The sequence below is a fragment of the Chroicocephalus ridibundus genome, chromosome 2 (assembly GCF_963924245.1).
Source record: "Chroicocephalus ridibundus chromosome 2, bChrRid1.1, whole genome shotgun sequence".
Lineage (NCBI taxonomy): Eukaryota > Metazoa > Chordata > Aves > Charadriiformes > Laridae > Chroicocephalus > Chroicocephalus ridibundus.
Genome location: NC_086285.1, coordinates 129,967,410 through 129,992,723, shown reverse-complemented (window position 1 = coordinate 129,992,723; position 25,314 = coordinate 129,967,410). Strand labels below are relative to the sequence as shown.

Genomic DNA, 25,314 nt, shown 5'->3' with positions numbered 1-25,314 from the left:
TATCGATTAAGCTTTCCAGTTGGAAGGGCCAGTCCCAGTTTGTATACTGTATCACTTTTTAAAGCTTGGAAGCATGAGGCAGAGATACTGCCCACGTTACCAGTGAACAACACGACGGCACAGATAATGAGACTTTCATTACTGAAGGCTGAAATGTTTTTAAATGAAGCTATGGTTTGGGTCTGCAAATGAATTAAACATGGCTTCCAGCAGTCTCTAAAAATAACAAATGGAGCACAGAGATTTTTCTTTTTCCTTTCTAGTTTGGTTTTGGTAAAGAATCACTTTGACGGTTCATTTTCTGCACACATGAACACTAAACTCATTGCCTTCCAGAATACAGGGGAAGTTTCAAATATCTGCTGAATTAGGCTGATACCCATGCCTATGTAATTTACGCAAATAAATCTTTTATTTTTAATTGTAGTAGATTTGTTTTCTCAGTTTTGGATAAAAGCAATAGAAAATTTAATCTATCATAGACTGTTGTTCTTGCAAGCTTTTAAGCAAATAAAGCACTAAAGGAACAGTTCTGTGCTAGTTTTAGCAAAAAAAAAGAAAGAATAAAACTACAAAAATGTGGAGAAAGCCAAAAACTTCAAATCTTCAAATATTTTTTAAAATCTCCCCTCCCCACAAAATAAAAGGTGCAAATACTACCAACAAGCATCCATAAAGTTGTCCCTGAACAATTAATATTGATCCTGGGTTGCTATTCTCCTACGTTAGAATCGTTGTTGTGTCTTGGGCTGATAGAAACCAGGTTAGAGGGCTAGTTTCAAAATTGTCCTTAGGTCTTGTGCATGCAGGAAACTGAGCATTAAACCATGCCTCTAAATGCTGCCATGTGGATAGAAAAGGTATTTTGAACGTAAGAAGGGGTAAGAGGTTAAGAAAACCTTTGTTCATTATTATAATATTTAAGCATGAACTGGGGTTTTGCATCATATTAAGATTGGCTTATTTTTCACTGTAAAATCCCGCTCTTTGTATTTCTTTTGTATTTCTTTTTTTAATACTGAGCTAGCAATACAAACTGTTAAAACATTTGATACGTCAGTTATGGAGGAAGAATTTGAATTAAAAAAAAAAAGAAAAAGCTAGTATTTTTTTCCCTCAGGTTTGACTGGCAGAGAGTGAAGAGGGGAGCCTTAATGCAGTGGATCAAGCTGCCCTCACTGAATGCACGAACGCGTGGCATGTAACGTGCCCGTGGCATGTCCCACAACAGTGCCACCTCCCTGCCTGTTGTGCCTCTAGGCTAGAGAGGCCCTGGGGAGGGACGGGTGAGTGACTGTGGGACATGACGTAGCCATAGTCCCAGACGTTGTTCTGCATTTTGGGTGAGAAAGGGATCTTTAGAGGCTGTTTTACAGGGGAGCTTTAAACCTTGGTGTTTTCTTTTTATTTTCTTTTCTTTCTTCTGTTTTTAATTTTTGTTTTAAGAAGTAATCCCCTTCTCTGTCTGAAAGTTTAACGAATAGCATCAAAGTTGCTTTCTAAAGCAAGTCAGGTGAAATGGTCTGGGGTAGCCATTATTGCTAAGAAAGTCTAAGCTTGACTCTTTTTACACAAAACAAGTTAAACACATGCCAAAGAAGGCAGAAATTAACAGAAGAGCCAGAAAAGATAGGTTCTTTTTCTAGCACAGGTGCTTACGTGTGAATTCAGTACTGGGAAACCCGAGGATGACATAGTTTCCCACAACCCACTGCCACCCCTGGTCATTTGTACTCATAACGAAATATTTAGAAAATTAATTTTAGCTGCCTAAAGCAATGATAAAGTTTGTTTTATGGCAGTGAAGCAACAGATGCCCTTATTTATTGTTAAGTCAGATCTCACTGCACAAGTGGTAGAGAAAATAAGGAAATAAAGCGAAGAAGTAAAAGAAATGCAAAGCTTGTAATCCAGCTGTGTTCTGGACTCAAAGCCACTGCTTCTCCGGGGACTGGTTCAGGGAGAGCACCTTTAGGTGTTGTTACTGATGAAATCATGGTCGCAGGAAGAGGCAAAGGAGAAGAAGCAATAATGAAACACTTGGGGCTTTCCAATTCAGTCCTGCTTGCCTGAATGAAAAACATTAGTATCCAGGGAGGATGAATTTGGCAATCCCTGGCTGTTAGTGATGAGAGCTACCAGGAAGATCAAATTTGTAAGAAAAGCCTACAGGTGATGGAGAGGGTATTTCAAATACCCTTCATGCAGGATTTCACTCTTGAGAACTCTTTCTGGAAATCAGTGTTTTACTTGAATAAACACTCAAGCTACCTGGTATAAGTGACCAGAATGTAGCTTTAGTTTTCTATGTTGATCTTTATATTTTAACTATTTATTTGAATCTTTATACATGTACGTGTGCTAATATATCAGGTGCCAGATAAAAATAAATTAAACTAATCACAAATAGAAATGGAAATGATCATGTTCTTTTAAGAGGCTGTTTAATTATCTACCACTTTTTACTGTCATTCACAATGATTATCAATTAATCTACACAGCAAGAATTTACATAGGAGGTAATGGAAAGTTAAGCTAGAACAGTTCCGCATCACTAAGAATGTTTTCTTGAAAAATCTTTACCTATATCATAGATTCAGACAGAGATCTAGCAGATGCCTTTCATAACACCTATTTTATTTGATTATCATTTTGATTCAGGTGAACATCAGAATTATGGAGCAACCGCATTATTCATCATTTTTGTCGTTCAGTGTAGGCAATTGTTTCAACCGAAGCCTTCCACATAAAATGTAAGGGTGAGAATAAATGAAATTTGCTTTTCAGGCTTCTACTTTAAGGTGATTTTGTTCTCTCAGAATAGTTATTGACACCAGGCAAAAACTTACAAGCTTGAAACTAATTCACATCAGTCTCCCTTTCAAGACCACTAGCAATATTACCTGTTCAAATCATAATCAAACCACAGCAAAGAAATGCCTCAAGCATCCGTTTCACTCAATCTCTGTCTATTCTGAAGCTGCAGAGAACACAAAAATCCATATATGTACTTATTCCTAGCCACAACCTCAACTGCTGTCCTCCTCACTTGTGTGTGTCTGTTTTCTTTCCGTGACATGAGACTCATTTCTTTCGTTCTATAAAAGTGTATTAAAAGTGCTTACTCCCTTAGGCAAGCCTGACAACTACTGAAAAACAAATCCAAGCCAAAAAAACAGAAAAGGCAACTTCTACCTAAATCACTACCATCATATTGTAAAGCATCACTTCTTAGGTACTTATCTACATGTGTCTTGGCTGTTCTCATGTAAAAACTTTGTATTAGTCTCCATTGTTATACTGCAGTGTCACCTAAACTCTGCTGTCTGCTTCCTGTGTGAACGAGTCTTGTGGGTTATATTTTACATACAGGCTCAGGGCCCTTCCCTACACAGTGTGTCAGAGGATTTTGCACAAACTGGGCTGTTTCGGTGCCCAGCACCTCCATGGGAGAGCCGACGGGAGCTAAATGGATATTCATAGCAGAGGATGGAACAGCCCCATAACAAGTCCACCGTGCCCCGTTTCCAAACCTGTCACCCACGTGGGTGCTGGGGAAACACAGCCCGTGCTGGACCTCACCCCTGCTGGTGGGATTCCCTGCTCTGCTTTGCAGAAATATAAAGGAAATAGTTAAAAGAAGTTTTACAACAGTTTCTGTAATGCTACACAGTGAAGAAAGAACAGTCAAAAAAACAAGCAGATACATTACAGCATTTGGGCCAGAAGCGTTAACTATAAAAACTTCTGAAGGCAGCATTGACAGAACAGAGGCTTTTTAAAACTTACTCTGCATTTCCATCTTCCTAAATCAAGCTGTATTTTTCCAGAAAACCCTGTCTGTCTTTCTGCGAGTTGTTCTAGGAGGAGCACGTATGCACGTTGACTTTCTTCCTCAGTGAAAACCAAATCATTCCCTCAAAGCTTGAGGAGTACGAGCTGTTTCACTGCTTGTTCAGTGCAATCCCTTCTCTGACTTCTCGTATTTCCTTAGGACAAAAGAGAGAGCACTGCAAACCATCGGGGACGGCAGCTGAGAGAAAAAAAAAATTCTTTCTGCAGTCAGGTCACATTCAGGCGACATATTCTAATGGAAGAGCAAGGCCGTGAATTCAGTACATGATTAAAAGAAAAATGTCCTGTCAGTGGAAGCTTACACAGAGAGACGGGTTTTAATCAGTGAATATTTTTCCCCCATATAAAAAAGTCTGGTCACATGGCTATCAACTACGATATGCAGAAGGAATCATTCTGGTGAGTATGAGCAAGCACAGATCTATTGCTGTGAGGATCAGGGAGACCAGCGGGAGGCTTGCCTCTGGTTCGCTGGCACCCTTTACACTCCATGTACAGATGCAGACTAAGGAATCAGACTTCCTTAATAAAATACCTTTTCATTACATCTGCACGTAAAAATCCATTAGGATTTTGTTTTCTGGAAATAAAAAAAAACCACCAAAAAAGTCAAGCCTATTCAGCCAGAGCTGTCAATCACCATGCAAACACTTAACCTGGAGAAGCAGTTCTTTTCCTTGGTTGATTTCTCAACTTTGCAGCTGGAGCAGACCTGATGCAGCACAACTGCTGGAGACACAGCAGAGCTGTTTGCATGGAACCACAGCTTGGCAGAAAGGTATGAATTCGATTCCGCCTTCCAAGGAAACTATCAGGCACTGATTGCCACAGAGGTTGCTGAAAGCTCGGGAGTGTCCTGAGAAGCATGAAGACAAATATCCTTGGGAGCACCGTGTGTGGTGGTGCAACCCTCCTCCCCATTTAGGCCACTTGATGCTTGGTGCAGTTTTCCCTCACCTGGGCCACATAACAGTACAATGGACCAGAATGTTATGGCAACCCATTAAGACCTGGGACACATAATGAGCCAATACAAAAGAAAGAAAGAACGTGTAGGGTGACAGACCAGAATGTTATGGCAACCACTTAGCGCACCTGGCTCCTGCGTTCCCTATTGCTTGGAAGCAATAATGATAATTGATCACTCCCGACAACACATATAAATCGTAGCCCAAAGAGGTGGGAGTGACACCAGAACTTCAAGATCTAGCAAGTTCTGGGCTTGCACAACTGGTGGAAAGGATCAGAATATCCCATTGTCTGAGTTGGGCTGGAGTGGAAAAAAACCTGACAAAAGTCAGTTATCTCAGACCCTATAAATAGTGGCTCTAGTGAGACCCTTTGAGCTCTCCTGGATCGCAGTGGGCTGTGACCAGCACCTACCCTGAGCTGGGACGCCGCTCATGTTGACACCTTGAGGAATAAAGAGCCAGGGTGAGTCAACCCTCGCGAGTCTCAATTATCACCCATCGAGGAATGTCGGTACATTGGGAGTACCTACTCTAAACTCGAGAAGAGGGAAATTTTAACTACAGGCTAGCTTCTCTTCCATCCACTTCTCTATCTATGCGTTTCTGATATACACGTTAGCTTTTACGAGTGTGGGCGTTCTTATATTTGACTGGATCCAAATACTTTCTGTACATTTGTCTGTGTGTGTGTAAGGAGTCAAATGGGGCATCCGTCGGCTCACAGGAGTCGCCGCTGTGAAGGGACCTTGGTTTGAGCAGCTAAAGACTCATCTGTGTGTGTGTGACCCCAGGAGTGACGTGTGTTGGTATGTTTCTGTCCATACACATATGTATTGATTTAAGACACCCTATAGTAAATTAGAGTGAATCTTGTCATTTTCAAATCTGTAATGAAGTCGCTGTTCAATTATTTCATTAAATCACCTCACAAATCCTTAAATCGGTTAATGATTAAGTGCTGCTAAAATTCAACCTATTGATCTACCTCAAATCATTAATAAATTTTGAATTGCTGCTGAATCATAGCCGTGCCAAACATTTCCATCTGCGACACCGTGCTCTGGATTAAACAGGTGTTTCCAGGATCTTTGGTGTCCCAGTAGCCCATCAAACAGTTCACGCTTTCAGACAATATAGTCAATAAAATATCCCTAAAATACAAAGGAAATACTGCTTCACTTTTTCTAAATGAAAAACATTGGATTTCCCCATTCTCTACAAAAAAATGTTTAAATTGCTAATATTTGTTCCAGTGCAGAAGAGCACTTCCTCTTATAATTTCCAAATTCCTAGTGGAACATAAATTCAGCGTTCTGCTCAGCTCTGAAGGTAGCATTTAGGCATACATGGTTTGCCGAGGCACTTTAGCATGTCTTCACCTCTTCCACCACCTCTCCTGCTTATTTGCAGAGGTGCTGCCTTGTATTTGAATCAACGAGCACCAAGTTTACTGCGCACCCGGACACTGCAGTTCCCTGGTCAGTGTCGGTTCAGGTTAACTTGAAAATACTAGAAATGGATCTGAATCAAAATATGTAGCTGACAATTACAGTAACTAAGTTACAGAAATATAGTCTATTAAGCTGCTTCTGCCACGGGGGAGGTAATTTTAGGCAAAAGTTGAAGGGGGGAAAAAATTGATATTTTCCAAATTGTCCTTTTATCTCCAGTGTTTCTGCATCATTTTTACTGAAATATTAATGAACTAAAAAAAAAAAAGGCAATTTAATTTTATTTTTAATACCAGCACACAATTTCACTGACATTTTGTTACAGTATTGAAAAATTCCCATAATAATTTTATGTAAAATGGAAAACAAATCTATACTAAGTACTGCAAAATGTCTAGAACACTTTAGTTCTTATATCGATTAGTTGACAAGGTGAAGGCACTACTGTATTGTTAGTGCTTAAATTGCTAGAGTTTAAATCCCCTCACCTTTAGCCAGCTCCGTTGCAGAAACTGCCCAACTCTTTTTCACAAATCCGTATCATAACAGTTAATGAATAAATGAGTGGTTTCAGTTCCTTTAAATGAGCTGCTTGAAATAGCAGATGCCCCCAGAAAGGACAACTGAGATGGAAGAAACTCAGATTTTTCTCGGTTGTGTCTCATGTAGTTGCTTTATTGCCCCATACTAGTAATTAGACTAATATATTTGTGTATTTTAATACCTATGCACTACCATGCATAATAGGTCTAACTAAATTTAATGAGAATGGACAAGGCCGTTTCTAGAATGTAGCTGCAGATACAGTGTCTCTCTAATTTTGTTTCTCTTGGTAATATTTTTTTAACCCTGAAGATTTGATACTGGCAAAGGGCTGCACGCATTCCTGATCTAACACCATAAACATTGGAAGAACTGCACAAGGCACAGATTGCCATAAAAATACGAAAAAACAACTACTACTAAGAATTAGGGATAACTTCAAAAGCCGTTTGCACAAGCCATCTTCTCTGAAGTCTATTCCAGAGACCAACAGCTCCTCTGTAACACTGCTCAGGCTGAAAACATTCTTCTGATTTTTAATGATCTGGTGATCACAAAACTTACTAATGAATCTTCAAGAAGCGAACAGCCCAGCTTAACAGACTGTTTACATGGCTAAGAGACAAGTGTTCCTGGTGATGGTGATGATGCAGAACAGGTATATCTTTCATACCCTCTTTGGAACAATGTTGAACTTCAGCTCTGCAGACAATGCAAAATTAATTTCCCTTGCCACTTGTGCAATGGTTTATTATAGGAAAGAAGACATGTTAATTGTTTTCTAAACAAAAAAGGTGAAAAAGTTGCAATTAAAAATTCAAGAAAAGATGTAATACCTTCAGGAGAGCTGTATTTTACTCATGTGCCATTCCTGTAGCCCTTAGCAGTGAATTACCTCATGTTTTCTATGACACGTTGATGTTGACCGGCTTTCTTAATCAATCACATGTCACTCAAGGAAATGGAAAGAGAGCAAGGAACCTGCCTGAGCACTGGTGTCTGCCCCTACAGGGATTTTCTTTGGAGAACAACATACGTGATGTGCTTCCTAGCATCCTTATCTGTCCAATTACAAAAATAACAGGACCATAACTAATGGGAAAGAAAGAGCTGCTGCAGCGCCCTGGAGGAACCACATCATGTATTGATATCATTAGCCCTTTTGTTACATTTAAATGAATACGACCCAAACTGCAGCTCTGGCTGCCTGAAGAGAGGGGCAAAAGCTGCTTTGCAACCTCTTTCGGAGCAGCTCCCGGAGCTTTTCAAATGGCATACAGAAGGCAATCTTAACACTGGGGATAGAGGAAGAGCCATCCAAATTAACCCAATAAGGATTCAAACTTATGGCTCAGTAGTAAAAGCTTGGTCAATGAGCTGAACTTCATTAAGTCACTCCAGCATTGCCCCTGATCTTAGTCTCTCTATAGCTCGATAGTCACAATGCTTCCCTTGATCAATTATCTACACGGGATTCATAACCTCTGTTTTAATATTTGTTGTGCTAAATATTGCTTTTAATTAAATGCTACTTTTCTCTGATGAAAAAAAATAAATTATGTCTATCAAATGTCATAATTCATTTCCATATTAAATAATTAACATTTGGCAGATTCTCTGAAGACAGCAGGGCAGAAATAATTCACAAAGTGAGGCAATTGCACGGGGTCAGTATGAGGCACTGACTGGTGACTGATATTCAGAAATAATGTAATCAGATCACATTGGTTATCATTTCCTTATGGAAGTGAGGCTGTATGTTCTGGGGAGAAGAACACACATTCAGGACATCAGAGAATTGTGAGGAAAAGTAAGAGGAATTAATTAAAAATAAAAGGAAGTAATGATATTTATGACAAGGATGAATCATCAAAATAAATGAAAAATCAAAATATTTGAAATCACCCTATCCGGTTAATTAAAACAGGAGAACCTGCAAATGTAAGGATGACAAGTCCAAGAACATGAACGATCAGATATTTAAAAGTGTTCATAATCAATTCACATTAATAATTATGAATCTTTTGGACAAGTAAGTACTATTTTTACAGAAAATGAGGTAAGTGCTAGAAATATAATGAAATTCTTTTTTAGCATAACATACCTCATGAAGTTCAAAAAGGGGAAGTGCAAAGTCCTGCACACAGGGAAGAACAACTTCAGGCACTGAAATATGCTAGAAAGCAGCTCGACAGAAAAGAAAACTGGGGGTCCTGGTGGTCACCAGGTTAGACATGAGTCAGCAATGTGCCCTTGCTGCAAAGAAGGCAAATTATATCCTGGGCTGCATCAGGCAAAGCATTGCCAGCAGGTGGAAGGAGGTGATCCTGCCCCTTTATTCAGCACTGGTGAGGCCATACCTGGAGTGCTGGGTCCAGTTCTGGGCTCTCCAGTACAAGAGAGTCATGGACTTACTGGAGAGAGTCCAACAAAGGACACAAAAATGATTAAGGGACTGGAGCATCTCTCCTATGAGGAAAAGCTGAAAGAGCTGGGACTGTTCAGCCTGGAGAAGAGAAGGCTCAGGAGGGAATCTGATTAATGTAACTAAACACCTGAAAGGAAGGTGTAAAGGTGACAGAGCCAGGCTCTTTTCAGTGGTGCACGGTGACAGGACCAGAGGCAATGGGCACAAACTGAAACACAGGAGGTTCCCTTTGAACATCGAAACGCTTCTCTACTGTGAGGGTGACTCAGCACTAGTACAGATTGCCTAGGAAGGTTGTAGAGTCTCTATCCTTGGAGATATTCAAAAGCAATCTGGACATGGTCCTGGGCAACTGGTTCTAGGTGGCCCTGCTTCAGTGGGGAGTTGGACCAGATGACCGGCAGAGGTCCCTTCCAACCTCAACCCTTTTGTGTGATTCTGTAATAGAAAGGTTGGAATTTTTCTACCAGTGGCAGACATGTCACCAAACATTCAGACACCATATTGAAAGCTGTTTCAGAAGTCTGTTGCCTATTAGGGGAAAGTATACAATATTTATACATTCAGGAATTAAAAAGTGCACTGGAAAGACGTATTCTCAGGATATATACTTTAGCAGTTATGTTTTATAAGTTCTTGTTGTCTAACACAAATCCTGGAAGACAGTGACCAGCTACACGTGGTTTTGTGGATTTGCACAGTGTCGTAGTTAGATATACCCAGATATGAAGTCATCCACCTCCAAATACTACACAGCAGTGCAAGCTGCCTCTGCGCTATCACACTGCTGTATCCGTACCAGATGTGCTCCTGTACCAGAGTGAACACATGCTCCAGACCAAGGCAATCAAAACTGAATGAAGAACAACTTTTTAACTTCAAAATCTTTAATGGTTTTGGCCCCAATGTTCTCTACAGCACCAGAGAAAGGTTTTCAGACTAAAACTACGATCAGGAGCTCCACTACTTTTGATAGCATCTTCAATCCACTGTTTATGGAAAAGATCGACCTTTCTTGAGGGCCAGAATGAGGCCAAATATAAATGAAATGAATTCTCACAATAAGTAAACAAGATCTCAATCCTTGCATATTTGTACCCCAACTTCAAGGTGTTTTCAGCTTTGTTTTCTGTCTGCATATCAAGAGGGCACACATCCAAGAGTGAAAGAACATTCAGAAACAGCACAGAAACTCAATCCTTATCCAGACAAAGTCTCAGCTCCATAGACTATTCTTCATGTAGGGAGAAGGTGGCAGAACAATGGACACAAGACAGATATATGTTGCTTAATGCAGGGACGGAGTTGCTCACACATTCCCACATTAGGATGGTAGAAGAGCTTAATAGGACAGAATGCCCCTGAATGGAAACTAAACACCATTGCTATAAATGTCATAAATGTCGCTGTAACCACCAGATGTCACGTGAAAACATACCTTTCTCTACCATGTCAACAAGGTAGGGGATAAGTTTCTCTGGCAAAGATTTAAAAAATAATGTTCTTCAACAACCTTCTAGGTAAATAGACCATCTAACTACTTCCTGACAGCTCCTGCCTCAGTCCCCTCTGAGGAACAAATTGCGGCTGGAGATTTGCCCGCTACAGCTGCATCAACAGGAGGGAATTCCTGTGTGCCTGGGAGCATTCCTGGCACTGGCACACCATCACCCATGACACTACATGTCCATGAACTTGGCCTGCTCCAGCCACCACTCTCCCCAAATGGTTCCGAGGCATAGTTTTGGTAAGAACAGTCCGGGGATTTTTCGCGTTGGGTGGCTTGAACACACCAGCTTGTCTTGAAGGCTGAGACCATTAGCAGAGACGTGAGCTGTTCTGAGCCAGTTGGCATCAGTACCCAGCTCCCTTGGCACGTTCAATTTACGTGTATAGATGTAGTCTGTCCATCTTGCAGGACAATCGCTCAGACTCAGAGTGAGCACAGTATCCAACTCCCAGTTTGGCTACCCGGAGTGATTTTTCTTATGCTTGTGACATTACAACTTTGTTATATTCTGTAGAAAGTAATATAGTTTTCTGACTATGTTTTGTGCTTGGTAGTGTTACTGATAAGTTATTCCCCACTGATTAGTGCCTGACTTGACTTTAGGCAGGTATGTTCACTGCTTTTCACTCCACTGTGGAACATTCAACAGTCTTAATCTCTCTGTATCACATCTTTACCTGGCTTTACACTGTAGTGAAAACCAGGTGACTCTCCAGGACTGTTTTTTTCTGTGGGTGTTCCTCATCTGTAGGTTCAGCAGTCACCCCGAGGTTATACTAATTGACAGTTAGGAATGGCAATAGATGGACCTCTGCTAAGTAAACTGGTGCTTTTCTTCAAATTATCCCGCATTCGGTCAGCATCAACATACCAAACAACTTGAATGTTTTGTGTGTTTTTAGGTTTAGGGTTCTTTCCCTTCCTTCCTTCCTTCCTTCCTTCCTTCCTTCCTTCCTTCCTTCCTTCCTTCCTTCCTTCCTTCCTTCCTTCCTTCCTTCCTTCCTTCCTTCCTTCCTTCCTTCCTTCCTTCCTTCCTTCCTTCCTTCCTTCCTTCCTCCCTCCCTCCCTCCCTTCCTTCCTCCCTCCCTCCCTTCCTCCCTCCCTTCCTTCCTCCCTTCCTTCCCTCCTTTCCTTCCTTCCTTCCTTCCTTCCTTCCTTCCTTCCTTCCTTCCTTCCTTCCTTCCTTCCTTCCTTCCTTCCTTCCTTCCTTCCTTCCTTCCTTCCTTCCTTCCTTCCTTCCTTCCTTCCTCCCTCCCTCCCTTCCTCCCTCCCTCCCTTCCTTCCTCCCTCCCTCCCTCCCTTCCTTCCTTCCTTCCTTCCTTCCTTCCTTCCTTCCTTCCTTCCTTCCTTCCTTCCTTCCTTCCTCCCTTCCTTCCTCCCTTCCTTCCTCCCTTCCTTCCCTCCTTCCCTCCTTCCCTCCTTCCTTCCTTCCTTCCTCCCTCCCTCCCTCCCTTCCTTCCTTCCTTCCTTCCTTCCTTCCTTCCTTCCTTCCTTCCTTCCTTCCTTCCTTCCTTCCTTCCTTCCTTCCTTCCTTCCTTCCTTCCTTCCTTCCTTCCTTCCTTCCTCCCTTCCTTCCTCCCTTCCTCCCTTCCTTCCTTCCTTCCTCCCTTCCTTCTTTCCTTCCTTCCCTCCTCCCTTCCTTCCTCCCTTCCTTCCTTCTTTCCTTTCCTTGTTTCCTTTCTTCCTTTCTTTCCCCTCCTTCAGAGTTCTAGGTATTAGGTATGGCCCTTCTATACAGTGAAGAGTAATGTGGTGACACCCTGACAGAAAGTTAATGTCACCTCGTGCAATGCCGTGGTGTGAGCAGGTAGTAGCTCCCATCCCCAGAAACAGCCTATTTGTGTCAGCTTGTCTCTCTGCCAAAATTAATTCATTTTTCTTTTTCAGCACTGGTGAAGTTATATGGCTGCTAATTTCAGAGTTACCTCGGTGAATCCTTGCTTGGGGGGGTCTCTGCTTCACACTGTAGCTGTGGACAAACTTACTACGATATTAGGCTCAGGGTCTAATACAAAACTCTCTGCGCTTGGAAACCTTTTTAAATCTCAGGCTATTAAAACCACCATCTACCTGGCATTTAACATTCTCAGTGTGTATTATCTGTTTTCAAATAACAAAAAACACTCTATAAAGGGCCTTTCTCAAAGTTGTTAAACTGTCACCATTTTGACTGTAATATCCATTTGTTCCCCAAAAATTCAGGTTTCTGTAAAGATGATCTGCCTTGCATTTTAAAATTAAAGGGGTTATGCAGAAGTATTTATTTATCAAAATATGTACTGTCCCCTACACATTAAATAAATGCAGAATTTAAACAAATAATTCAAATATATTTCTTCTTCACTATTCATTGCATCTCATTCTCTAATATCTATCTTGATTTTCCCCAATTTAAAGCAATGCTTAACGCCTTCAACTCCCAGACTCTTCAACATACACCTTGAGTCAGGATGAGATACGTTTCACCAATAAAGAATACTTATTTTTAGAAACAGCTGTAAAGCAAATACAGAAAGAGCCTTACTGTGTTAGAATTAAATAAATGAAGCAGGGTCCAATGTAGTCACAGCTGCAGCATTCTGTGCATATAAAAATTTTTATACCAGTAAAAAAAAAAAAAAAAAGATCTCAATAAAAAGTCACCTTTCAGAAATGGAGAACTGCTGCTAGTGAGTTATATATCTTGACAGGTATCCAATATTTACCCCTGGAGGGATTGCTTCCTGCAGAGGCTCTAACCCCCTCCCCAATGGAAGTGTTCACCTTCCCAGTCGTTTGGACAAGGGTTAGCATGATAAAATGATTTGTTATGCCAATAAAGTTTTTGTTACACTGTAAAATGGTTTGTTACGCTACTATTGCTACATAAAAATGTTATGAAAATTAAGTAGGTTGTAAGGTCCAAAAAGGAATAGCCTACTTCTAGGACTAGCTACTAGTAAAAGAAAAAAAGGAAGAAAAATCTTCAGATCTACAACTCTTCAGTACTGTAAAAAGGCAAACTAAAAGACGTTTTAACTAACAATCGAAATTGGTACCCCAATTAGAAAAGCAGTTATGCATCCGAAATGAATGGGAACTTCCTCAGGTCAACGATACTCAGAAAACGGGAGGAAACCGCAACAAGTCGGATAATCTAGGTGGTGACTCCTGCCCTGTGTGACAGGAAATTAAACAAGCCTAAATGACAATTCAGAATGGAAATTGGAGTACAGATTCATGGTGTGCTAATCATAATGTGTCACAGATGGGATAGCAAGACAATAAGACTGAAGGAAAACCGTACTTGGCATCTCGGATTTTAATTTTAACATTGTGTACATGAGTTAAAAGCAGTACCTGAAACTCGCAACTATTTAATTCACAGTCCAGCCTTATAAGTTCCTGGCCCATTTTGAACTTGCAACGAATTGTATTCAGAATTTCTATATGTTTCAGGCAATCAGTCACTCCACAAGAAAGGGAAGGTCTGTTACATCTTATGCTTTATAATTATTACATAACCTTAAATTTTTCCATTTTCATATTTCTTTTAGTTTGTATATATTACATGTTTTTATTCCATTATTCTAACACTAATATTTTTGCTCCTGTCATTTGGTAAATTTTGACCATAACTATACTGCATCGATAAGAAAAAAGTTCCTGATTTCAACAATCGTCTATATTTCCACTGAACTCTAAATTTGTTTCTAATCACAAAAATTCTAGAAAATTTTCTAACACAATACATTTTTTCTTCTACAAGTAAGTACGTATTGTGAATATTTATTTTTTTTTCTCCTGTTAAACAAAGCACACTTCAGTTTCCCTTGTCCAGGCTCACTGAGGCAGAGTGAAGGACACTGCATTGCGAGGGGAATTTGCCGCAAATGGAGAGCTCCTGGGAGAAGCAACCTGCTTTGAGTATCAGGCCCCTATAAGAGCAAGGAAGGTGCATTCAGTTAAGCTTGGCAGATGTAGTGCGCAGGATTCTTCTGCAAGGCCTACTTTCACAGAAACGTCATAACGTGTGTTGACAGAGACAGGGCCAGGACACATGGCTGGAGATTTTGTCTTCACTGGAAAAGATCCTGACTCAAGGTCTTTGCTTCCTGACTGAATGACAGTCAGAAGAAGGCTTGTGTAGGTGCTTGTGATGTCACTGGTGCTGAGAAGCTGATAGGCCATGAGCAGACACATGGCTTGTGTAGGTGCATGTGATGTCACTGGTGCACTAACCAAGTGCACTAATTCAGACCTGGACTGTCAAGTGGAAGCTCATTAATCACTGCTGTGAGACCCAAGTTTATTCAATTTTGATTAAAAGCAGTGGCAAGGAAAAAGCACTCGGCACCTTACAAAAGGCATTTAGTAATGCAGAGAAATTGCCTTCAACTTTTAGGCTACTTCTTTCTAGGCAGTTGGACAGGATGACAGATGTAACCACATACAAAGGTTTTTGTTCTTTCAAAAGAGAAATGTCCTTATCTTGAAAAAATGTAAAAATTATAATTTGAAAATAATTTTAAACTAATGAGTGAGATTTATCCTGCAGATCCCTTGTACTTTGCTAGTGGCAGTTTTTACCGGTCAGTTGGTAAAACAGCTTGAAGTACCGAATAGACCAGGAATATCCAGCCTTTCTGGTTGCTCAGACCAAATAGCTCCCCTGACTAGCAGGTGTGGACTGCAGACTTCATCCCTTCCCCCAGTGCCTGACAAACACTGGTGGCCATGGTTAGGACCACGAACCACGAGTGTTTATGTTCTCAGAATAGGTCTGGACCTCCAAGGTGTATCAGACGTCTGTGCACCCACTGGGAGTGGGCCCATTGCTACATACTACACACAGCTAGATAGAGAAAGAGCTACCACTTCTAGGAGATCACATGCAGCTCATGCCAAACAACCTTTTCGTCACAAGCAGAAGCAGCCATCAGATTGAGGAAAGGCTGCGGCAAAGACTTGGCTGTTGCTCCCAAAGCAACTCATCCAGCCCCAGCGCTTCCCTGCGCTACAGGCTTTTTATAATGACTCCATGTATTTGCAGCTTTTAACTGGTATTGCAACCACAAAATGTTGATCATGGAGGTAGAGTATTCTGACAACGCAGTGTTTGAGGAAAGAACAAATAACATGGATAAATATAAATGACTACTTTAATTCCTAATACTTCTCTGACCTTTTTCAAGGGTTACATCCATATCTCACTTTGGGAAGAAACTCAGCCAAGTATCATGTAAAATATGAATACATTCAGGGATAAATAAAAACTGTTATTGATTGTGAACTTCAGAAAGGTTTAGGTAAATTAATTTTGGACAAGTCTGCTCTCCTTTGCTGTACGTGTCTCAACGAATGAGAGCCAAGAACTTGAGTTAATTTTCACCCGTCCCAGCAAAGGCCAGAATGGGGACTATGCCTGTAGGGAGCTTTACGAGATATAGGGAAAGAAAAGAGCAGTGCACATTTTAATAACATAAGTATCATTCTCTGATTCAAAATACAATTAAAAATCTCTGCTGCTGTCCATCAACTACTACATCCCCTTTTCGGGACAAACACCCAACAGCAACAGGCTGCATGCGAAAGGACTGCCAGGATCCGAGTACCAGAGGAAACGGGAACTTACGGAGAGGAGTATTTGGATAGCGCTGTGAATGACCTCTAGGTACTGGAAATCAATTATGCAGCCTGTGACGGAGACGTAGGAGTAATCCTCTAGGATGCTGGGAGCAGAAGGACGCACCACCCTTCGTATGCAGCCGGGCCCGTGTTCCCGCCACCAAGAGCGGTGCATTGAGATGTTAAAGGTCATGAGATCGGTTTCCTAGGAGACAGGGAGGGAAAAAGCGTGAAAACTTCTAACGTCGTGTTATTTAAGGTAAAGCAAGGGAAACAAAAGATGTTTTCAATTATAATAAGGAAAATGAGATAAATAACTTGCCCTCCCCCTCACCCCAGTAATTTTAACATGAAAGTAGGACGTTAAAGGGAGAGACGAAATTGGAAACATTTATTGTTTATTTTGTAATTGTGCATAGGAGCTTCTGTCTGGCAGAAGAACCGCTGTACCAGGTACTGTACAAAACACAGCGCATATCCTGTGTCTGCATGAATTTACAGCCTGAAAAGCAATTTCGTTGATTACAATGTCACTTAAACATTAATTTTTTTAACAGGCAACAGAGACAGTTTTACCCCATGGTACTAGAGACAATATAAAACAAGCTTCCACCATATTTATTAAAAATATTAACTATAAATTATAGGTATTAATTTAAAAAGTAGGACCACAGCAAGGCAGCCTGTTCCAACTGCCAAAGATGCAGATGAAAAGTTGCCTCCAGCAAAGCAGCCTGCTGTCTTTTCTCCCCTCGGCCCCCTATCCAGATTACCATTTTCTCGGTTTAGTGAAGAAACCTGCTTCTGTGAGCTGACCTGGGTTTTAAACACATGCAGTAACTTCTCTTCACCCGAATCATCTTGAGCCTCAACCACAGCTTGTCTGATGAGGCCTTAAAATCTACCCGAATGGGTACTGGCTGCATTGTAACCCACACAGTGTGTATAATGTCTGTGCATTTTAGTAAATATCGCCCCACTTCCACTTGGAGCAGTGAAAGTGGCAAACATACTAACATACTAAAGATTTTTCTAACAGCGTATCTATGAAGTACGAACAGGAAAATTCATCTGAATTAACAACAGATTTAGGTCTTTAAGCAATGCTCAAGTAAAATACACTGAAGTTGCGTGGACGCCATTTAAATACCAAAACCCAAATTCCTCACCGGAGATAAATGAGAGTTGAGTTATATTCATACTTTAAATAATTAATTTAGATTTAGGTTTCCATGTTTCCCCATCTGAACTCCAAGGTAGTTGTTAAAAATGTGTGCAAAATTGTCAGCCTTGTGCCCACAAGATACCCCCGTTTCCACACATGCCCGTTTGTGAGCGCTGCAGTGACACTGATTTGCTCTTTGCATCCCACTACAAAAATCTGTCTTGTCAGTCCGTCTGCGGCCATTTACATTCACCCTGACCAAAGGGACATTCGATGCAGATTCCAGCTGCAGGAGTCCTTTTGTTGTTTTCCTCTCTTAACTGCCTTTATTCTGGCCACGCTCAAAAATTTACAGGTGAATTACATCCTACCAACCTCTGTTCTTGCTAGTTAGCAGTAAGAAAACTGCCTCTGTGATTTGCTGCTTTGATCTCCGTAACTTCTTTACCCGCAAAATGCAGATTTGCTGGAGCATTATTTACAGCTGATGAGGCATTTGTCTTTTGACTTTGCATGTCATTCCTTGATGTTGGTTTAGGAAATTTTCAGCTGCAATATGAAAATGACTTGGGAAATCAGGAGTTGACAGACAGTTCAGTTTAATGAATATTTACTTATAAATATATAGTCATAGCAAACAGCCAAAGCTTTCTGTGTACAACAATGCCAGAGATTGCACAGTGGTATCAAGTGCTTTTAACAATTGTCAACTGTAAGAAATGCCATTTGTCAAGCAGTACACACATAGTCACTCTCATTTATTTCAGTAACTCTTCGTTGAGTAGGAATACAGATTTGCCATGTGGGTTTGCGTGTATCAAATGTTGCGAGGGAACACTTTGCTATCACAACTGTAGGAATAAATTGCGAGGTCTGTGGCGTTGGTGTCACAGCTTTCTTTGCTCTCAAGGGTTTTTTTCCCCCTTTAATATTTGATTATTATGCCCTGTTTCAGTGTTTGTGCTTGGCTAGTGCACAGCCAATGGTAAAGAAAAATGGTAAACATGCAGAGGGAAACACCTTGGTAAATGTTGCCGACACGTTTAAAATGTAAGAATCTGGCAGGTGGTCAGTACAAACACTTCTTGTAAATAAAATCTTTAATTTCTGGAATACTGTTATGTTTCATTCACGAGGAGCTTTCTAAAAATGCTTAATTTGATGGTCATGTTTAGAGAAGACCCTCTTACCTTGTTTACTAAGAAACTGATGAACATGAGACATGTTTCATAGTTCAAGGCTGCTGGTGATGCAGTGACAGAAGGAAGGAGCAGTATTATACTTCTTTGATTAAAACTAGAAGAGATGTCATCACAGCCCTTGATGCTCTTCTTTTTAATTATTATTAAGAAATTATGGATAAAGGCTGGGAGAAGAGCTTTTCATAATTACTTTTCACTGTGTGCATTATGTCCTGAGTCCTCAAAGCAGGTAAAAGTGGATAATGATGGCCCAGCAAAGATCAGTTTTAGAAATGCAAACAAAACCACCTCGTGCATTAGCTTGACCTCTAAAATATCACTTCACAAAATGGCAGCCATAAACTGTTTGAGCTGATAAATGTTAAGCTGCCAATCAATAAAAGAAAGCCTGACAAAAATCAATTTAAAAAAAAAATATTCTTTTTTTTTACTGGCTAAAGCACACTCCTCTCCAATGCCTTGGAGATTCTTAATCCGCAAAATGAGTTGAATGTGCCAGGCGTTAAAAAATTAACCTGTATCTTTATCATCATTTACAGCAGTATAGAAAATTCAAAGACTCTTCACCTGGGTGTAGAGGTTTTTAAAATCAATGAACTGCTGAGAGTCTTTCAGCATTTGTGAATTCTTGGAAACCCTGTGCGTGATGGAAAAGTGGCTGCCCAAGTGGCTTGTTCGTAGTTGTATGTTAAATAAAAGTTAAGAATTCTCTCAGAAAGTAGAAGCAGATGCTTGAAGTTTTCCAATAGATCATGTACTATTTTCCAATGTCACAAGCAATCATTAAGCAAATGCCTATAAAATGCTTAATCTCCAGCAGCTGATGTCATGCAAACTGCTTATTTCTTATAGAAGAATGCTGCTTCTTCATGGCAAGAGACTCAACTTCAGGCTCTGTACAAGAGACACCAAGTAGTCTCTTGATAAATCCAGTTGGGACTCATTTAACAATTCAAATTTCAGTCATGGATGGAAAATTGCTGTCTTCTGAGCTTCAGACTCATTACATATATCGTGACTTTAATTTCATACATCCAGGTAAACTATACTTCAGCTGGCAACCTCTCAGACAGAAGCCATAAATGAAAAGTGGGCAGAACATGGATAATAGGACTTCCAGGAAAATCATGCGTGATTTATGGAAGTGACACAGGGAAGGGAAATCCTACGCCCCACTCCTCCCTTTTGCAGTCAGCACTGAAGCAATACTCCAGTCTGTGCTAAGAAGTTTGCTCCTGAGCATAGGACCAGCCCAACAATCACACTTATGCAGATGTAGAGTCCCACTAAACGGTCTATGGCTTTTTACGCTTTTAAACGATGTATAGGGTTTGTGTTGGCTGTCAGCCCAAGGATTAATTCTGATCATTATTGGAAATCATCACTATGGCAGGTACTTTCTTTTAGGTGAGATGTAATCCCTTCAAGTCCCAATAATAGTTTTCTAAGTGCTTGGAAATAATGTTTAATTTCCTTATATCTGCTTCTACATTTGGTTTCAAGTGGGCATTTTCTATTGTGCAGGGCTTTGAGCAACCTGATCTAGTGAAAGATGCCCTCATCCGTGACAGGGAGGTTTGTCTAGATGATCTTTGAATGTCCCTTCTGACCCAAACTGTTCTGTGATTTTATGATTCTATTTTGAGGTGGTGAATCTAGACAAATTTTAACAGATAATAGCATAACACAGTTTATTTTAAAACTAAAGAGCAATAATAAAGATGATGCTCCTTTCATTTATCTGTGTATACTTTATGTACAGTGTCTATAACAACAACACAAAAAAATAATGACAAATTAAGACTAACCAAAATCACTGGATGTAAAGACAAAAAGACACTAAAACTCCAGGAAAAAAACCGACACACCAAGATTGCCTTGTATAACAAACAAATATTATGCTGTGACATGATGATTGCACATTGCAGAAATCTTACTTTTTTTTCACTGTTTCGCAGCTTTAGGACATGCTATTTTATATTTATTTCATTCCTTGTTAGTATTTGAAAAATACACCCTTGGGAAAACTGTAAAAAAGACGTTAGTGTGTTGAGTGGGACAGAAAAGTAATTTTTCCTCCATGAGAAAGCAGTCAACACTTGAAATTTCGCAGAAAGGTGCAAGGGCACAAAGGCAAAGCATAATGTTAGAGATCTTGACTTCGTTGTTGCTTGTGTGGTACCCAGCCCTTCCTAACATTTTTTATTTTATTGATACTTACTATAATGCTTATCATAAACAAACATTAATTAGGCTGAGGCAATAGATATTCCCATCCCATTTCCTAAGAATAACAAGGATGCTCTAGTTCTGACTTGCTACCCAGTTCCTGTTTTTAGCAGTGAGGAGAAAAGATTTTCAATCAAATACCTAATGAATAGGTAAAAAAAGATAATACACATAATGCGAGGAAAACAACAGTGCACTTCCTTGTCTTTCCCTACACCCAATTAAGCTTGTAGTTAACATGCAGTGTTGTTGGCATGGACAAGGGACACGCAAATTCCTTAGTATCTAATTCCAAGGAGACATTAATCGTCATTAGATACAAACGATGTGTTCCAGTGTTAATGAAACCTGCTCTAATTGTAGAAGTACTTTGAAGCATGAGCATCAGCTATTAGCCCAAGACTCCCATTGGCAGCATAACCTTATTTTTCCACCCTTTCATTTCCTGAAACCACAGGTTCTGATCCCAGCTTGCTCTGCATGTGACCAGTTATGCTCCATCTCCTCTCGCTACTGCTGAACAAATTGGTTTCGAAGGCCTGGGCAGATAATACTGAAGAAGTCTATTGGCAAATAGGGAAACTTGTGTCCCTTGCTCCCACACGGTCTTGATTGGGATGATAATTTTTGAATGTTGACTACTGGCTCAAGGTTTTTTTTCTGTTTGTTTTTAATTTAAACTCTTGCTTCAGCATTACACAGGTGGCTTTTACCTGCCCCATGAGCTAGAGGTCAAAGGTAGCCCACTCAATAACGGTGACATTCCTGCTAATAGGATGGCACAATGAACCATGCTGCTTCCAGGCAAGCTCTCTAGGTTGAGGTCGCTGTTGAAAATGTAATACAGTCAATATCTCATCCTCATCCTGAGCACTCTGGTGAAGAGATTACATGAAGAGCATTCTTAAATTGAAGTTTATGGGTTGATTCTATTGAGACTATTCAGCTGTCTGAACTGGCTGATAGACTAGACCTAGCAAATTCATCTCCTTGTGGTAAAAAACTCAATGCCCACTAGACCAGAGGAACCATGTGATACACCTAAATTAATTACCACTAAAAAAGAAAATTCACAGTATCAAGATCTTCAGACATAGGCCATGAAGTAACCCCAACGTCATGAATGGGCTGAGAGTGGCTAAGAAAGGCAAAGAGGCAACATCACTTTTGCGTGCTGTGGTTAGAGGTTCATGGTTCCCACTCACTGAGATTAGAGGTTCACAGATTGAGCAAACCCTGTAACCGTGACATCGGACCATGACTACAGGAAAGCATTTCCCTATCAAGCATAACAAATATTAGAAGGTTACAACACTGATTTAAGCTATTTTTTTTCCCCAATCAATCCACACTACAACACTTGTTAACCATTTGGCTACAGGCCACCCCCCAAAAAAAGGTGTATGAGTTAGGCCGTACTGTCTTCTCCTTCTTTTACTACTTTTGCTCCTTGGACTATAGAGAGTGTTGACAGATTTTATTTATTTTTTAGAAGTGAACAAAAGACCTTTTGGAAATCTATTTGACAAACAGGCAGATGATCTACCTAAATGATAAAAATAGTTTCTTTGTATTGTTTAATTTGCCACATGCTCAGGGATCTGTTTCCTGCCTTGCAAAACAGGCAATTTTAAAATTAGATTTACTGACCTTATGAGCGAAGTGGAATGTCTTTAGAAAGCCAGAAGGCATGAAGAAAACAAGAGGAGCATACTGCTGTCTTCACGCAGCGTTAGTATTAGTCATAAGAAAAAGTCATAAGAACCAGCAAGGGCCTGTTTTCTGAAACTTGTTGCCCCTAATGATGAGCTCTGATCTTTGGCAATATTCATGCTCAAGTCCCACCTCCATGGCTTATGCCTTTTCCTTGGTCTTCCTCCCTTTTGTGGCAGTCTCTCTGTATGAGAAACAGTCCAGAGAGGTAATACAGTATGGCAGAAACAAGCTCCAAGCCCAAAGGAAAAAACAGCCTGAGACAGGGAGATTGGATCAATATGAGCCTTACTCATCACTTGTCATAGGAAGCTCGACATAAGCACAGAAGTTCAACATGAGCACAAAGAAGTCCCAGAAAAGCTGTTGTGCTCTGATGGAGTCCCTGACATGTGATTAAGCTGAGCACTTAGTCTGAAAATTGCTCTCACCTGTTCCCTCTGACGTCCCACAGGTATGAGACAACACAGGTTTGGAGTGATGGCAAACTGCGAGCACTGCTTCAAGTTTGGAAGACTGGGAACAGGATAAGGGTTTGTGTGAAATCAAGGGCTTGTGCAGGTTAGTGTGTCCCTCACTCAAGCCATATCTGATTTTGATTGAGGCAGAGAAACAAGACAAGACTGAAATGTAACTGTAGTAGTGAAGAGCTAGAAACATCATTGGCAAGCCATATATAACCATCAGCACAAATGCTGTAGGAAAACTTCTCAGGGCAGAGAGCCAGAAAACGTAAAAGAAGGCTTGAAAAAGTCTTGGTATACAAAAAAAAAAAAAGGAAAAGTTCCAATTATGCGCCATAAAGAAATTCTGTCCAAAAGGTTAATAAAACTATGAACACTTGAAAAAGGACTTTATAGCGTAAAGCGATTTTGAGTCGCAGAAAGAACATTTTAACCTATCATTTTTATTTCATTTTTTTCCTGTTGTTTTTAAATGAAATTGCTGAGATCCCTATGGAGTTATGCATACATTTGATATATCACAAAATTAAAATTTGTCACTAGCATACCTTCCCTCAAAGATAAAGTGCCCCAAAAAGCTAAAAAAAGCTCTTCCCATGCTGTTTTGCAATATTTTATTTATTAATACCCAACGCAGAAGGGACCAGACTCATGTGCCTAAGTACGTCACCACTGTATACAGCCTCTAAGCATTCAACAAATACATTGTTTAAGAAAGTATAAACCTATTGAGAAGACTCTTGCAATGTTGACGGGGACTGGATTTCTACACAGAAAATGGCCAGGTCTGGCCTGGCTTGATCACGCTAAAACTGTTTGTTCTTCTGTAGTTCTCTGTCTTTTGTACCATGGACACCCCAATGTGACAAACCCTGCAAAACAGGCCCTTTCCTGGGGTTTTAGTTCTAACTTTACTAGGAAATGTATGCAAATAGGAGACACGGTTTGTGCCAAAAGCCCACATAATCCAGTACGAGGAACAGATGCAATGTAGCCTCTGGACAAAATGGGATTCAACTTCGTTATTATCCAAATAACTGTATTTTGTGCACAGTGTTTGTGAACAAAGACAAAGCATGGGGTTAAAAGCATGATTAAGAATACAATGTTGCAATTAATTTAAACAATTTATTAAATAATTAATTTAAATAATCATACACTTAATTTTAATAATTTCCTTCATTTCTGGGGGGTTCCGTGCTCTGTTTCTCTGTCCCAACTATAAGAATACCATAAAATCTTTTGCTATATAAGGAGATAAATGCTACGCTGGAGATAAATGCAGGATAGTGGGTCCTAAATTTAAGGGTCTGTACCAGACTCCAATGAGATTAAAAAGCACCATAAAACGACTTTTGAAGAATCACTTGAATGTTAAAATTTCTGACAAGAAAAATAACTCCCTCTTTTGAGACTAACCAGAATGTTCCTACCTGCATCCAGGAACACTTTTAAAGATTAATAGGCCAGTTTAAGCAACTGCTGTTGTGTTCTCTGCTTTGCTTGCTCGAAGCGATGCAATTGCTCATGATATCTCCAACTCTTGTTGTTTTATGGCAAGTCTGGTTATATTCAGCATTTTTGTTAAAACCTCCATTCCCAGGGACGTGAGATTACAATAAGAAGTTTGGCTTGTTAAAAGAAAGCGAGCTGAAGAGTAAAGGCTTCAAAAATCATGAGCCCTACTGCTAGGCACTTCCAGTCTGTGCTGTGATTTGCATTATTTGCTGCTATTCTTAAGGCTGGGTTCCTGGAATCTACACGGGAAGCATGTGAATCACCAGTTCAGATCACAGTTATCCAGGGCATCATGTGCCGTAGTCCACCATCTCAGACAATTATGGATCCGTCAGGTTATAGGAAAGGACCAACTGTTTTTTAACTGTTTGATCGAAGAGAATGACCCAAGTGAACCCCAAAAGCTTAAAAGACAGAGGTCATACAGAATACCCTGTTTTATTGATATTTAAATCAAACTGCATGATTTCATGGAACTTCTGTCAGGACATCCTGATTTTTATTTTAGAGTGTGTGCAAAGGGCAACGAGAAAGGTGTGCCAATTCATCTTTTGAGTGAACTCCTATACCGCTCATTGAATAAAACTGTCTACCACTAACAGAATGCCAAGAATTGTGTATCTGCACTGCTGAGGCCCTTCTGAAAATCCAGAATACA

At 40.2% G+C, this 25,314-nt stretch overlaps 1 protein-coding gene across 2 annotated transcripts in view; it reads right to left on the bottom strand.

Annotated features, from left to right (window-relative positions):
- Positions 1-25,314, bottom strand: part of NKAIN3 (sodium/potassium transporting ATPase interacting 3) — a 376,682-nt gene that overhangs the window by 81,516 nt on the left and 269,852 nt on the right. For both annotated transcript variants that reach the window (XM_063326950.1, XM_063326951.1), the window contains exon 4: positions 16,373-16,570. In XM_063326950.1, coding sequence (XP_063183020.1) covers positions 16,373-16,570 — 198 coding nt within the window. The remainder of the gene's footprint in view (positions 1-16,372; positions 16,571-25,314) is intronic.